At 32.1% G+C, this 16,076-nt stretch overlaps 1 protein-coding gene and 1 long non-coding RNA gene across 3 annotated transcripts; both read left to right on the top strand.

The window, feature by feature from the left end:
* Positions 1-244: 244 nt before the first annotated feature.
* On the top strand, positions 245-4,927 carry LOC148167782 (uncharacterized). Its single transcript, XM_088046108.1, is given in 5 exon segments — positions 245-297; positions 595-1,316; positions 1,360-1,573; positions 1,630-2,117; positions 4,797-4,927. Coding segments are annotated over 5 exon segments (1,608 nt in total).
* A 3,433-nt stretch (positions 4,928-8,360) lies between these two features.
* Positions 8,361-10,437, top strand: LOC148167781 (uncharacterized). 2 transcript variants are annotated; one of them, XR_015770732.1, is made up of 3 exons: positions 8,361-9,305; positions 9,369-10,040; positions 10,093-10,435. It is a non-coding gene; the product is annotated as an uncharacterized LOC148167781 (long non-coding RNA). The 2 variants fall into 2 exon arrangements; XR_015770733.1 differs by having other exon boundaries at positions 8,401-8,445; positions 8,498-10,040; positions 10,093-10,437.
* The last annotated feature ends 5,639 nt before the right edge of the window (positions 10,438-16,076 follow it).

Genomic DNA, 16,076 nt, shown 5'->3' with positions numbered 1-16,076 from the left:
CTAATTATGATAGAGCAATCTAGGCGAAGAAAGACAACAGCTAATAGGACAGTCCTTACGTTAAAATGAAATCAGTCATCGATTACTTACAGATATCCAAGAAAATATATGTATAGAACAGTATTTACAACACTATTGATTTTGTAGGTCCCCAAAAAAGAAGAGGAATTCTGTATTCTGTGGGTGTTACCAGAGCAATGGACTTGACTCCCCGCTGCAAAAAGTTTTACAAGTCTTTTGGAGAATGGGCAAAAAGAACGGCAAAGGCAAACCAGAATGTCAAAAATATGAGAAAACGTTTGGTTCAAGCTGAAAGAGCCCTTAAAAACCCAAGTTTGGCCAATTATTTACACCCTGTAAATGAAGCCACTCAGATGTTTATTATGCAGCAGATTCGAACACAGCGCATAAATCCTCGTGGCCGAAGATTCACGCTTAATGAAAAACTTCTGGCACTTTCTCTATTAAAAAGCAGTGGAAAATGCTATAAACTGATTTCAAAAATTTTTGCCATGCCGTCGCCACGAACACTAAGAGTAGCCTATTAAGTAAAGTGCCATTTAGTCCCGGAATAAACAATTCAATATTTCATAGCCTTGAGGTAGCGGTTAAAAAACTCAAAAACAAAAATGACCGATTTTGCGCTCTTGTTTTTGATGAAATGTCACTGTCCTCATTATTGCAATACAATTGCCAGCAAGACCTAGTTGTGGGCATTGAAGATAATGGTGAAAACAGGGTTCCACGGATAGCAAGTTCAGTGAATGTTTTCATGCTAAAGGGTTTGAACCGACAATGGAAACAGGCCCTTGCATTTACATTTAGCGCTGGCCCAATAAAGTCACTGCCATTAAAAAAGCTGATAAAAAAATTGATTACAGAATGTCAGAAGGTTGGATTAGAAATCCTTTGCACAATTTGTGATCAAGGGAGTGCCAACCAAGCGGCAATCAACAGCTTGGTTCGTGAATCAAATAAGCAGGACAACAATTTTTTGAGCTTTACGGTGCACGATAAGGAAATTGTTGCACTATATGATGTGCCTCATTTATTTAAAGGAATTCGAAATAATTTTTTGAACAAAAATATTTATTTTGAAAGCCAAAATACCCAGAAGGTCGGAAAATGGAGCCACATCGAACAGCTATACCTTTTAGATAAACTAGACGATACTCGATTGTGTCCAAAATTAACCGATGGGCATATCTACCCAAATAAAATGAACAAAATGAAGGTTTCAATTATGGCACAAGTTTTCAGCCATAAGGTGGGTTCTCTTCTAAAACTAATATCGTTTAGAGGTAAGGTTTAATGATGTGATAATTTATTGTTAACTTGTATTCATTGTAGACACCAGAGGGGAATATAATTTACCACCAGAGGCTGCCGATACGGGAGAGTTAATTTTGTTTTTGGACACCCTTTTTGATAGTCTTAATGGCAACACAAAACTAGCTCCTACTGGGAAACCTCTAAAAGGATGTGTTACAACTTATTCGCAGCACGAGGATTTTTGGAGGGATGCTTGTTGCTGTTTAAAAAACTTCAAGTTTTATGATCAAGAAAAGCGGAAGTTTATCAAAGTCCCTTCTGTAATAAATTTGTGCTCAACTCTAAATGGCTTCATAGAGTTGAAGTACATATTATGTTCAAAAATGAAGAACTTCCTTCCAAGAGCCTGGAAATTTTTTTTTCCGCGATAAGAAGCCATGGTCGAAGAGAAACGGCGCCTGATGCAGCTCATTTCATTAATTCCTTCGAGGCGTTGGTAGTAAACAATTTTATGGCGCATCATTCCCCCGCATCAAATTGCGAAGCAGATCGGACAACCGGAGCTTTGGATAATTTGAGGTCCTATTTTACAAGTTCAGAAACCAATATAAATGCAGCGTCCGATTTAAAACCAAGTTTTTCATTGCCAAAAGGAGGATTTTCCGCGAAAAAGACCAGAGTTGCCAGATCCACGATCGCCTACTTTGCAGGATATATTGGGAGAAAGGCGTTAAGGGGAAGAAATTGTACCATTTGTAAGCAACAATTAACTGCCAGTGATGGGGACGTGCCTTTAGAAGTTATAGAAGGAAGTCAGTACAACGGGTCGACCTTATTTAAACCTGGTAGCTTTTTATATTTTGTTGTATCGCAGGCCTGTGCGTATTTATTTTATTTGATGCCTCGTTATTGCAATAGTAATAATCTGGGTAAACATTTGCAAACATTCTTGCATACACAAATTACAATGAATGTTTTTAAGTGTAACGATCAATCGGATCTTCCAAACTATATTTCATCATTAATTGTAAAGGTTCTGTTGCACTTTTGGTGCAAACAAGTGAACCGAATTCTAAAAGGCCAGGATGAAAAATTTGTATTATTTTTAAAAACCAAACCGAATCAAAATTTAATTGATCCTATCAAATATCAGGCCAGGCAAAAATATTTGTCCAAATTAAAACGTAGAAACACATAGATTTTTCGGCTAGGATTTGGTAATTTGGGCGTTGAGAAGTTATGCGCATGTCTTTTGAAGTATTCAACTCTTTTTATTTCATAAACGAAACTTTTTTACACAACTCAAATATAATTCATTCAAAATTAGTGTAAAAGTACTGATCCCTCTAAGTTTGATTCGACAATGAAATTTTATATTTGTGCCTAAAATAGTTATATAATCATAAATTCGTCATTATCTTTAAAACATCTGGAAAATACAAACTAACAACCTCATTTCCTTGTTGTTTTACTATTTCTCAAATTGATGTAACAAAAGAATGGTACATTTAGCAAAAGTACGTTTCGTACATCGTACCACAGTTTTTTAACGATGATTTTTTCAAATATGTTGCAAACTTTGACGAAATATTTTTTGTTTGTAGTACAATAAAATTCAGTTTGTCCGAAAAAAATTACAAAATTTTGCAACGTATCATAAAACATCTACGTTATAAAACCATAGTACCTTGTACGGAATGTGGTTTCGGCAATTTTCGTTATAAAAAAAAAATAAATAAACGTAATACTAAAAATCTCTTCATTTATATTTCCCGCCTAGCAAAATAGTTTCCCCTACAACCACTTTGTCGCTAGTGTTTTCCCCCTCCTTTTAGTATTGGAGTTTCGTATCTAAGCCTACGTGGTTTGTGGAGTGTGGACAAAGATTTCGAATCGGCAGATAGGTGACGCCACAATCCGCACGTCCATGGCTTGCTAGACGGGAACCCGTTTTAATAGGGAGCGAACAGGCCTCTTATACGGATAGAGTCGGTCTTGAAACGATAATATGGTTAGCGCCATCTAGACCAGGATGGCGCGCGACGCTCTTTCGGTCGATAATTCAGTTTTGTCCGTTCCGCTGCGTTCTGCGTGCGTTGACAGATGATTGACAGTTTCAGTCGTTTCAGTGTTGGTTTGGTGTTAATTGTTAAAGCTGCTGGTAAGTAATAAAATGTCTTGTTATTTATTAATAGTATTATAAGTTTATAAGTTAAATATAAGTCGTCTGCTTTTCGGTAATTTTTAACGGTTGTGTCGAAAATTAAAATAAATGAAACATCTGAACAGCCACGTGGTATAGTGTATCGTTTTCCAATGTCGTAAAAGAAGAAACGTTGTTTTCACGCCCAAAACATGATAGCAATTAATAGAATAATTAAAGGGGCATACCTACCTATATTCAGTTTATAAAAACGTTTATTATTTGACTTCGCACTTGTCATCCAGTAATTTCTCACAAGATTTTCCCAAAAAGAACGTACCTACAGCAACTTCCCACCAAGCAAAAAAAGCTGGATGTAAACTTTCCTCAAACTTGCGAATCAAAGTGTAAGTTTCCAAGCATACATGCGATAAGCTTGCTGAATTCTTGCATAAACGTTGAAAACGACTTTCTTAAGCTTGATTGTGCAAGCTTGAAACCATAAGCTTGACACAAGCTTGAAACCACAAGTTTAGTGCGAGCTTGAAACGACAAGCTTTTAAAACGATTGTAACAGAAAGGTTATTTTAAGTTAACATATGAAAGGTTATATTAAAATTGCAGTTCTGTAAATAAACTCAAATTTTCAAATAAAGATGTTTATTCTAAATTCAAAACGAAATACAATAATAATAATAAAATAATGGTAATGGTATAAAAGAGAAACAAGAAAGTCGGTCGTCGTGATCTAATTCTAAATGAAAACGGTTAAAAATGAGTAAAAAAACTTATAGTATCATCAAATTAGTCTGATTTATACCATAAATTTATAAAAATGTCTGGTCTACTACAATGGGACAGCTTGAAAAGGTCCATAAGTGCATGTAATGAGGGTTTATTTACCCGAATTTGCACCCTGCGATGAAAATACTATGTCCAAACAGGTCAAGCTGTCTCGTCATAAATATCAAAATACCACAAAGCTGTCCGGTTGTGGTAGGCGGTAGAACATAAATTTATATGATTTTATAATAGCTTAGATTAACTTGGATGAACTATAAACTGTAATAGTTGCCGGCACCAAATAGTGCTTTTATGGTTTAATTAGGGTACTCACTACACAGAAGGGCTAAATCGCCACAGCACTTGATTCTTAATTTTGTTTTTTATGCTAGGCATATCGAGATTACCCCACACCCCTTCTCAAAACTAAAACCGACCATCAGACAGCAATGGTCAAATAGTCAATTATGCCAATGTCTGTCATAAAATAACAACATTTTAGAATCTGCTAATGCGGTCTTTTAGTCCTTTTGTGTAGTGAATTATGCTAAAAAATCACTAATTGGTCCGGCAACTGCCCTTACGAGATTTTCGCCAGCCCGCTTCAACCTCGTTCTCGAATGGTTGAACCAATCCATCATAGCCATCTTGAACTCGCGGTTCGTGACTGTCGAAAATGAACTTCTTACAGCATCTATAGTTAAAGAAAACAGAACTACTTATAAATAGTTAGCTTCAAGAACGAATGACACTTTTTCTATAATTCTTGGTTTCTTCTCTGAATTGGTACACGCACATGCGCCCATTTTCATTTGTACTTACCACATCAACTTTCTGTAAGCTTACTATAAACTTACCAAAACAAGTTAATCTAAAGTTTCGTAAGGCAGCTTATCGCAACGTTGCTATTAAGTGTAGATGGAAACTTACACATCAAAGTATATTGTAAGTTTATTTTAAACTTTCAAATTTAAGTTATTTTGTCAAGTGAATATCAAGCTTTTTGAAAGCTTTTGTAAGTTTTCATGTTTTGTGGGTTACATCCAAGAATTTTCATATATTTTCAGTTTGACAGAGACCCGCGACCAATCACGAGGGGTCAACAATCATATGCTATTTCAAAATCTAGACTTGATGGAGAAAAACTGAGCACAGATTTGAATTCAGCGTGTCAAAATACATTAAAAATGATCCTTACATCTGCAGTCCAAAAATTTTTGTTATCAAAAGATGAGTTATCTGTTTACGTTGTCATCATCGATTAAATTATCATGAAAACATGTCGTTCCCACACTTAGATTTATGCGGACTAAAAAACATGACAATCTCTCTTAATTTCAGATTATCGTTTCAATTTGCTTTATGGAGTGATTTTTCTATATTCAAATAAAAGTCTTTAGTGTATTCCAAATATGAATAAAATATTTCTTCCAAAGTAATATTATAGTATTCTCTAATTTCTTGAGCTGTTTTTGTATTTGTATTTAATAATTTTTATATAATTAGGGATTTAAAATTACGAACACCCAATTCTTTCTTGGATTATAAAATTAAAGAAAATAATCCTGATTTTTATTATTATTAATTATTTCTAATAGCTTTATTTATATTATTATGTTCTAAAATAATTGCTGTCTTTTCCCTTGAACCTAGGTTGATATCTAGCTTTTCATTCATTTTATGTAGACTTTTATAATACGTAGGCCTCGTATATTGCACTAGATCGCTTTGATTACAAGTATTATTTTTTTCGACAATTAATTAAATAAACATTAAATTGATCACCTCCATATACAACACATATTTTTTGAATCTCGAGGCTTCTCACAATTTTACCTAAACAGGGACAGTGTGTTTTAGCACTCACTGTTTATGGATAATTTCTTGTGAAAAAAAATGTAATAAATTAAATGAATCGCTTACATAACGATGACCAAGAAGCATGGCAACTGTTTCAAAAAAAGTTTAACGATATGAGAAGCAAACCAAATAATGACTTTGAACGATTAGTATTTAAAAATATGCATAATCAATTTAAAATGTATGAAAACAATATATTAAACTTGGCAAAATTAGGTTTTCTTAAAATACACTTTCCTAATCTTGAAGTCTTTGATGAATAAATTTTCTAATAAATGACTAGTCGTTGCTCGGTTTGTTTAGAACCAAAATGTCCAGGTGATTTTTATAACTATAGAAATAAATATGAAAAAACATGTAAACAATGTAAAAAAGCAGTTAATTCTACTCGTTTGGTATGTGTTTGTGGTAGATATTACACTAGAACTAATTTTAAAAGGCATATAAAAACAGATTTGCATAAAAATGGATTGAATCTATTTATTTGCTAAAAATTGTTTGTTAGATTTTTTTCTATAATAAATGGAACGAAGGAACTTGAGTAATCTACGTTTATCTGATCTGTTTAATATTGCAAAATCATTAGACATTAAATATATTAGAAAATATAATAAAGCAGACTTGATTAAAGCTATTATTAAAGCTGAAGAGCGATTACATGAGAAAATAAAAAACGAAAACAAAATAATGAGCGAAGCGAATTCAGAAATATTTTCATTTGATGATGATTTATTTGCTAAACCAAAGGAAAAGAGAGTTAAGAAAATCGAGTGTGACATATGTGGAAAATATATCAAAAGCACCCGAATGCAGCTACATAAAGAGAAAGAAAACAAAAAGAACCTAAAAACATTTCAGTTTGATGACGATATATTTGCTAAACCAAAAAAAAATAGAGTAAAGAAGATCAAATGTGATATATGTGGAACATATATCGAGGAAACTCGAATACATTTGCATAAATTAAAACATGATTTGAATAGTCGTCGTTTGCTTGAATTACGTAATATGGCAAAATCTTTAGGTATAAGATACATTAAAAGATACAATAAGGCAGAATTGGTAAACGAGATTATTCATGCTGAAGAGCAATTAAAAATAACAAGAGAAAACAAAAAGAGCTTGGAAATATTTCCGTTTAATGATGGCATATTTTCTAAACCGAAAAAAGAAAGAGTAAAAAAGATCAAGTGTGATGAATGTGGAAAATATATTAAGGAAAGTCGAATGCAGTTGCATAAAGCAAGACATAATCCAGAGCCAGATTTTATTTTAGTTCAGGTTGCTTTTAAAGGAAGATTATTAACCTATCAGCATAATAATCTAGAAGAAGGTATAGATATAGAAACATATATGGATATGATAAAAGAAAAGGCTATTAAAGTAGTTATAAATGCTTTAAATCTCCATAAAAATATTAAAATCAATTTAGAGATGGAATGCGAGTTTATGAAACTGGAAAATGAAGACTTTATAATGATACATAAATTTCAGTTACCAAATGTTATACTAAGAGAACAAGATGATCTGGAGGAATATTGGGATGAACAAAAGGATTTATTTATATCAAGATGTGATGAATTGCAAGATAAGGGATCTGGATGGACTTTGAAAAATATAAATTATTTGCGCATTAATATAAACAAATATACACCGTTAAGCGGAAATTCATATGTAGAATTACCCAAGTGGATTAAAGATAAAAAAGCTTGCGTTAATGTTAAAAACAACGATAATAAATGCTTTATGTACAGCGTAATATCATGTTTACATCAAGCAAAAGAACACGTAGATAGACTGAATCATTATAATAAGCCGGAATATACAGGGTGGCCCATTTAAGACTTTCGGGCTCAATATCTTTGTCATTTATGAACGGATTTTTCTAAAATTTAAAATATAATTTCTTGAATAGGTAAGGATGATGTGACATTACCAGCGTCATCCTTGTCTTAAAAATGTTAATTTTACTTGTCTTATTTTAAATTTTAATTAGTTAAGATTTATGTCATTTTATAAAACATCAATAAATATCCGAGTGTGCCAAAACTCAACCGTCTAGCTAGTCAAGTTGCCGAGAAAAAGAGAAAAAAGACCCTCAACATTTCCAAAAGATGCAAAATCATAGTCGGCTATGAAAAAAATAATTTCCCACGCCCAATTTTGGACATCCCTGCGTTCGGTCTGTCAATAAACGCTGACGTCAGTGACGTTCTTGACATTTGTAATATTTCTCATTTGAGGTTATGTTTACTTTTGAGCATGATGATGAAAATCATTAATTTAAGCTTGCGCAGAACGATTTATCTCGATCTTTTGAAATTGGAAACTAATCACAATGCATCAGGCAACGTTTTGGTGCAAAAAATGCGTAGGCACAAGGAAATGTGAGTAAAAAAACTTGTTGAAAGTTGGTTATCACCAGAAAAATGATTGCAGATTGGTTTGCTATGAGGTGCAACTAGAATTCACGACTTCTTTAGAAATGTCACTGGTTTATGGAAATGGAAATTCAGTGACACGTATGCAGTGAAGCGATTTGACTCATTTATGATTGCATTTACGTTAAAACAGTTATTTCAATTATGATGGAGACAGAATTAGCTGATTTCATCCTTTTTCGGCAAACTTCTTTACTGCGCCTATAAAATGTATGGTACTAGATACTTTTAACATTTTTCTTTTGTTTAATAATGTCATTAATCCAAAGTAGATTAAGCTCGAAGCTCCAATATGTGAACTGCCGTAGTCAAGAAGTCAAAATTGGTTCACAATACGTATGAAATCTAGGACGTAGTGCTGCTATCGAAAAATGCTGGTGCAGTCGGTATAGTTGGTATGCAAAAGTAACGAAGAATGCTGTATCGTTGAGTGGCTTAGAACCTACAAGACCAACGGCAAAGACAAGCTTACCCATGTCAAAACGGAGTTTTGTGGTATTTAGTGGCTATGCGACTAATAAATTCGTATGTTTCAATTATGATTTGTAGAAACAAAGTCGAATCGACAAATGTAGGCACAATTCTGCACACTTTCAAGACCGCCATGCTAAAAGGTGTTATCAAGAAAGTTTTTTCAAGTCCAAATTGGTCGTACAGTACCGTTAATATTCCGTTTCGAAAGATTAGCAAATGAAACTTTGAATAGGAAACCAACTAATGATACCAAGACGTATAAGTAATGTGGAAATCAGATACATGTACTTACCGACAACTAAGCGGTTTTGGATCACCAAAAACGCATAATAGTGAGTTACATTTTCTAAGGTCATTGCAAATTGTAGGAACACTGTTTACATCTGATATTTCAGATTCGTGTTTTCGAACTGAATATGGTGCATGATGTTGCGAGTTGTATTTGTTGCTTCAACAATCCTTGCGAACTACTTAACGATCTAGGACCACTATACCCCCTCTATTATCATATGAAAAATGTGCTTGCACAGTATTAAGACAATTTCTCACTAAGAAAAAATAACGAGTCAAAGAAGTAGTGCAAGAAAAAAATGAAACAAAATGACAATGAACATCATTTATAACTGCGTTCTAATGAAAATTGCACACATGATATTTCTAACAAAGTATCGTCGGTCGACTCTTTCAATGGGATAATTCTTTAAACAACCAATTAATAACTTGGACGAGTGAAAAAAGACGAACAAGACTGAAAGCAACACACTGAAAATGATGCAGTACTTCAACACGGACTGTTACTTTCAATATTGAACCTGTTTTTTCTCAATGAACCGCCATAAGATGCAAACATGTAAAGGAGTCTTATTGACACCCTATCGTACCCTGCTGCAAGCATTAAGAACGATTGCAGAACGTTCTGGACGGTGTTGTTGACCACCATGAACGACTATGCCACTTGGATTCTTCTAACATGGGTGGATATGTTAGACGGACAGTAACCAAGCTGCTAAAAGTGCAAAACCCTGCTTGTTGATGAATTCGATGAAGAGTCGCCGCAACATTACATGGTAAGTGTTCAGCGAAGGAAAATGACTAGTATCATCGAAGCAATTGTTCCAGTTGAAAGCGACAAGCGATTTGCTCGGACCAAGGGGCCTCAAATTCATTCTTCGCCATCACAGAACATATCCAAAAACTTATGCTGCCCCTAATTGTTTGTGTCCATTTCGTTACAAAAAAGTTCAAGAAATGAGTTGCTAGTAAAAAAAAGCCAAATCTCATCGCATCGCCAACAAGCAAAATGACAGTGACCAAACGCTTACAATATTCCAGCATTATGTGCACTTGTTATAAATGTTCAAAGTACAGACACATGTTGTAACAGTGTAAATATCTGATACATTTGTAAATTTTTGTACATTCGTTCATTATTATTGTAGAAAATATGGTGTTACATTGCTATAATTGTCACTGGTATAGTTTATTCACTGTTAAAACTTTGTACCTTACAATAAAATACCTTGTAACAAATTATTTGTTAATCAAAGAAAAGTAGTTTCCTGAAAAAGGACGAAATCTTGTGATCATCTAATTCTGACTTCATCATAAATGAGATTACTGTTTTAATGCAAATGCAATCATAAATGAGTCAAATCGCTTCACTGCATACATGTCACTGAATTTCCATTTCCAATAAACCTGTGACAGTGCTAAAGAAGTCGTAAATACTAGTTGCACCTCATAACGAACCATTCTGCAATCATTTTTCTGGTGACGACCAACTTTAAACAAGTTTTTCGCTCACATTTCCTTGTGCCTATGAAATTTTTGCACCAAAACGCTGTCTGATGCATTGTGATTAGTTTTCAATTTCAAAAGATCGGGATAAATCGTTATGCGCAAGTTTAAATGAATGATATTCATCATCATGCTTAAAAGTAAACATAACCTCAAACGAGAAATATCACAAATGTCGAGAAACGATGCTCGGTTCAATGCATTGTAATTAGTTACTAAAAGATCGAGATAAAAAATCGTGAATGTGCATGTTTAAATCAATAGTCCTCATCATAATGCTCAAAAATAAACATAACCTCAAATGAATGTCACAAATGTCATGAATGTCACGGATTCATCAACAAGTCAGGGATGTCCAAACTCTAAACTCGCTGTAGAAGTCAATTGTTTCATAGCCGACTATCAGTTAGTATCTTTTGGAAATGTTGAAGTCCTTTTTTGTCTTTTTCTCGGCAACTTGACTTGCTAGACGGTTGATTTTTGGCACACGCGTATAATTATTGCTGTTTTATAAAATGACATAACTTTTAACTAATTAAAATTTAAAATAAGACAAGTAAAATTAACATTTTTAAGACAAGGATGACGCTGGTAATGTCACATCATCCTTACCTATTCAAGAAATTATATTTTAAATTTTAAAAAAATCCGTTCATAAATAACAAAGATATTGAGCCCGAAAGTCTTAGATGGGCCACCCTGTATAAATGAATTAAATTCCTGTCAAAATCCAGGACATACCTAAATTTGAATCACATAATAAAATTAATCTTACCGTGTTTAGTTACGAAGAACAAATATTTTATCCTTTGTATCATAATAATAAGCAAATATATGAAATGAATATCGACTTACTATACTTTGGAAATAAAGACAAAAATCATTATTGTTGGATCAAGAATTTGAGTCGATTGTTGAATGATCAGTTGGAAGTAAATAGAAACAAAAAACATTTCTGTAGAAGATGTTTAAACTACTCCGCTAGAACTGAAGATGCTTTAAAGAAACATCAAAATGTGTGCTTTAGTAATGAACCATGTGTTCCGAACATGCCTGAAGATAATATATTAAAATTTAAAAATATTCAAAGAATGTTAAGACATCCGTATGTAATTTATTCTGATTTTGAATCTATTCTGAAACCTATTCATACATGCGAACCAAATCCTGAATCATCATATACTCATAAAACACAATTTCATATTCCCTGTGGTTATGGATTATACATTAAGAGTGCTTATAATAATATTGGTAACCCATTGGAAATTTACAGAGGAGAGGAAAGTGATAAATGTTTTATAAAAAGAATAACTGAATATGCCAGAACAATATACAAGTTATTAAAAGAAAATAAACCCATAAAAGATATCGAACTAGAAGAATATAAAAAAACAAAAATTTGTTATCTTTTTTCTATAGAAAACCCAAAAGTAAGAGATCATGATCACTACACTGGAAAATATAGAGGAGCTGCTTGTAGAAAATGCAATTTGAAATATAGACAACCATTGTTTATTCCAATTTTGTTTCATAATTTAAGCGCTTACGATTGTCATTTGTTTATAAAAAATCTAGGAGAAGATAAAAGTCAATTGAAATTAATACCTAATAACGAAGAGAAATATATTTCTTTCAGTAAAATTTTAAGAATGGATGATAATGGATATATCGAACTGAGATTTATCGATTCATTTAGATTTTTAGCAAGTAGCCTAGACAATTTGTCATCTAATCTGGAATCAAGTCAGTTGAGAGAAATAATTAAATACTTTTCAAATCATGAATTAGATGTGTTATTTAGGAAAGAAAAAAGCAAGATAATTAGAAAAGGAATTTTCTGAAACAAAACTTCCATCAATAGATAAATTTTATTCTTCGCTCACAAAAGAAGGAATTTCTCAAGAAGAATTCAAACATGCAGTGAAAGTATGGAAATATTTTAAAATTGAAAACTTGGGTGAATGGCATGATTTATACTTAAAACTAGATGTTTTGCTATTAACTGATGTATTTGAAAATTTTAGAGATTTATGTTTAGAAAAGAGTTATGGACTGGATCCTGTTTGGTATTATACAACTCCGGGGTTAGCTTGGGACTGTATGCTCAAATATACTTCAGTGAAGTTGGAATTATTAACTGATTATGAAATGTATTTGTTTTTTGAAAACGGAATTAGAGGAGGTATTTCACAGTGTAGTAACAGGTATTCGCAGGCAGATGAAAATACTCAGATTATCTATATAGATGCTAATAATCTATATGGATGGGCTTTATCTCAGAGATTACCAGAAAAAAACTTTAAATGGTTGACTTGTGATGAAATTAAAAATGTTGATGGTATACTGTTATCAGATAGTGATACCGGTTATGTTTTAGAAGTTGATTTAGCATTCCCTGTAGACTTGGCTATTCATAACAAATTCAATGACTTGCCTTTGGCTCCGGAAAATAGAATTCCCCCGGGCGGAAAAGTAGAAAAACTACTTTGTCATTTCTATGATAAGAAAAATTATATAATTCATTACAAAACATTAAAACTTTACAAAAGTTTAGGTATTAGAATAACAAAGGTTCACAGAGGTATAAAATTTACTCAGTCAAATTTCATAGCACCATATGTAAAATTTAATACTGAACAAAGACAGAAGGCGAAAAATGATTTTGAAAAAGATTTCTGGAAACTAATGGTTAATGCACCATATGGTAAGTCTATGCAATCTGTTAGAAACCAACAAAATATTAAATTATATTGTGATGAAGAAAAATTACAAAAAGCGATAAACAAACCTAATTTTAAACACAGAACTATATTTAGCAAACACCTGGCAGCAGTTCACAATTATAAAACCAAAGTATTGTTTAATAAACCAATTTACATTGGGCAAGCCGTATTAGATTTATCGAAATTATTAATGTATAACTTCCATTACAATGTAATTAAAAAAGAATTTAATGAAAAAATAAAACTTCTTTATGGAGATACCGACAGTTTCATATATGAGATTAAAATGGCTGATTTCTATGAATTTATGAAAAACAAACCCGACTATTTTGATACATCTGATTATCCAAAGGACCATCCATTATATTCTGATAAAAATAAGAAAGTAATAGGGAAATTCAAAGATGAATTGAATGGTATTAAGATATTAGAATACATAGGTTTAAGGTCAAAAATGTACAGTTACAGAACTGAAACGTGTGTTTCAAAAAAATTAAAAGGTATCAAGAAAGCAGTATTGAAGAAAGAAATAAGTTTTGAAGATTACAAAAATTGCTTATTCAATCAAACTGAATACTTCCATAGACAGAGAGTGATTAGGAGTCATAAACATGATATTTTTACTGAAGAAGTAAAGAAAAAGTCTCTAAGTTGGAAAGATGATAAAAGATATCTTTTACCTAATTCTACAGATACATTAGCTTATTAGGACACGTATTAGTATCATCATAGGTACGTTCATGGACACTGTTGAACTATTTTTTATTAGCGTTGAAGTAATAAATTAAGAAAACAATAATAACAATTATGATAATAAACGCAAGAATAAAAATAATAATTTTTAATTTATTAACTTGTTGAATAAGACTTTTTTCTGAATTTTGGATATTCTTCATTGAATATATTTAAATTCTTGAATACAGTACTTTCCATTTAATTTACAATTTTTGAGTTTTTTCATTTATTGCTCTCATATTTTTAGTATGTCTTTCAAATATTTTGAGAGTTCTTTTCTTTACATCATCGATGTTTGATGGTATTACTACTGTTTTGTTTCTTAATTCTGCTAATTTCTTAGGATCATAATTATTGTAGTTGTCTAATTTATATTCCAATTCATCGATTTTATTATTAGCGGATTCTAGTTCACAGTCTGTCATAATTAATTGTTCAAGGAATAAATTAGCTGTTAGCTCTTGCAATATATTTATCTACTACTTCTTGTTTGAAACCGACTATTTTTGCTCCATCTTCTAATCTGTCTATTTCAGTAATAATAGGTTTTAAATCTTTTTTCCATTTTTCTTTCTCATCGTTGGGAATGTATGAAACTAGTTTGTCCATTTATGATTGAAAAGTTTCTAAAGATTTACTAATTAATTTATGTGCTTCTTCATCTAAACTTATATTTTTACGACTACCTGCTTTATGTTCTACATTATCGAATATTTTTTTATATTTTATTTTATTTTTTCTCTTTTGTTCCCAATTGTTCCGATTTGTTCTCTTTTGTCCCGGATTGTTCCCGTTTGTTCTCATTTGTTCTCGTTTTACATGCAATCTTAATTCCAACTGAATTTAGTCCCATATTTAGGGAATTTCTAGAAATATTTTTAGATTTGCAAAATTCTGTCTTTGTTAGTTTTTTATTTACAGTCGAATTGAGATATTCAATGGCAAAATTACGATTTCTCATTTGAGTTACTTCATTGATATTTTTTGGTATATTTATTTTTTTATCTTGGGTAAAAGATTTGTAACTGTTTTTAAATTGTTGGATTCAGATGGTTGTCTTGTTTTTAATGGTGTATAATATTCTGCTACAATTTTGTTCTCTTTAGTATTGGTCATTTTTTTATTTATTGTAAAAAATTTATTTTGAATCTTTTTAAATCATTTTGAACGGAACTTTGTTAATATTTTTTTACTCATACAGATTACAGATAAAAAAATTCGTTGAATATAAAATTTTTTTCAGGTAGATCTGATGGAGGGCTCCTCATCCTCATCAAAGCGCAAAAATGTCGAAAGTAAACCTGTCTATTCAGACCAAGTAAGACCAGACATATTATTGTATCACACGGTAACATGGTATTACACTTTTGTTATAGGAATTACTTGGATTAAATTTACTGGATGATGTAACATCTTTGGACACTTCCGGAGGCTCAAATGAAAGTGAAGACGTAAGTAACTTGCTTCGAACAAATGTACAATTTGTTTTATGTTCAAATAGGAATTCATGGAAATTACATTTTGTTATGTCTTTTCAGGATCCTGACTTGGTTTTTGAAGTTCTTCGTTGGACATCGACTTTTGTGGACAAGTCTATGTTTATTAAATGCGTTATGAAGGATGCACATAGAATACTTCTCACTGCACCGCCCAGATTTGGCAAGACTATGGCTTGCAAAATGCTGGAGAAGTTTTTTGAAATTGTCAGCAGTGAACAACAAAAGTTGGAGAAATATAAACTTTTCCAGGATCTCAGAATTTACAAATGCACTGAAGAATGCATAGAGAATCATGGTTGTGGAAGTAAAAGATTTTTTCGCAAGCATTGCGGACAGCATCCAGTCATTT

Source organism: Gnatocerus cornutus, chromosome 9, assembly GCF_029298725.1.
Source record: "Gnatocerus cornutus isolate USDA-ARS CGAHR chromosome 9, icGnaCorn1.1, whole genome shotgun sequence".
Classification (NCBI taxonomy): domain Eukaryota; kingdom Metazoa; phylum Arthropoda; class Insecta; order Coleoptera; family Tenebrionidae; genus Gnatocerus; species Gnatocerus cornutus.
Note: the sequence above shows the minus strand (reverse complement) of the source record. Positions and strands in the feature narration are given on the sequence as shown.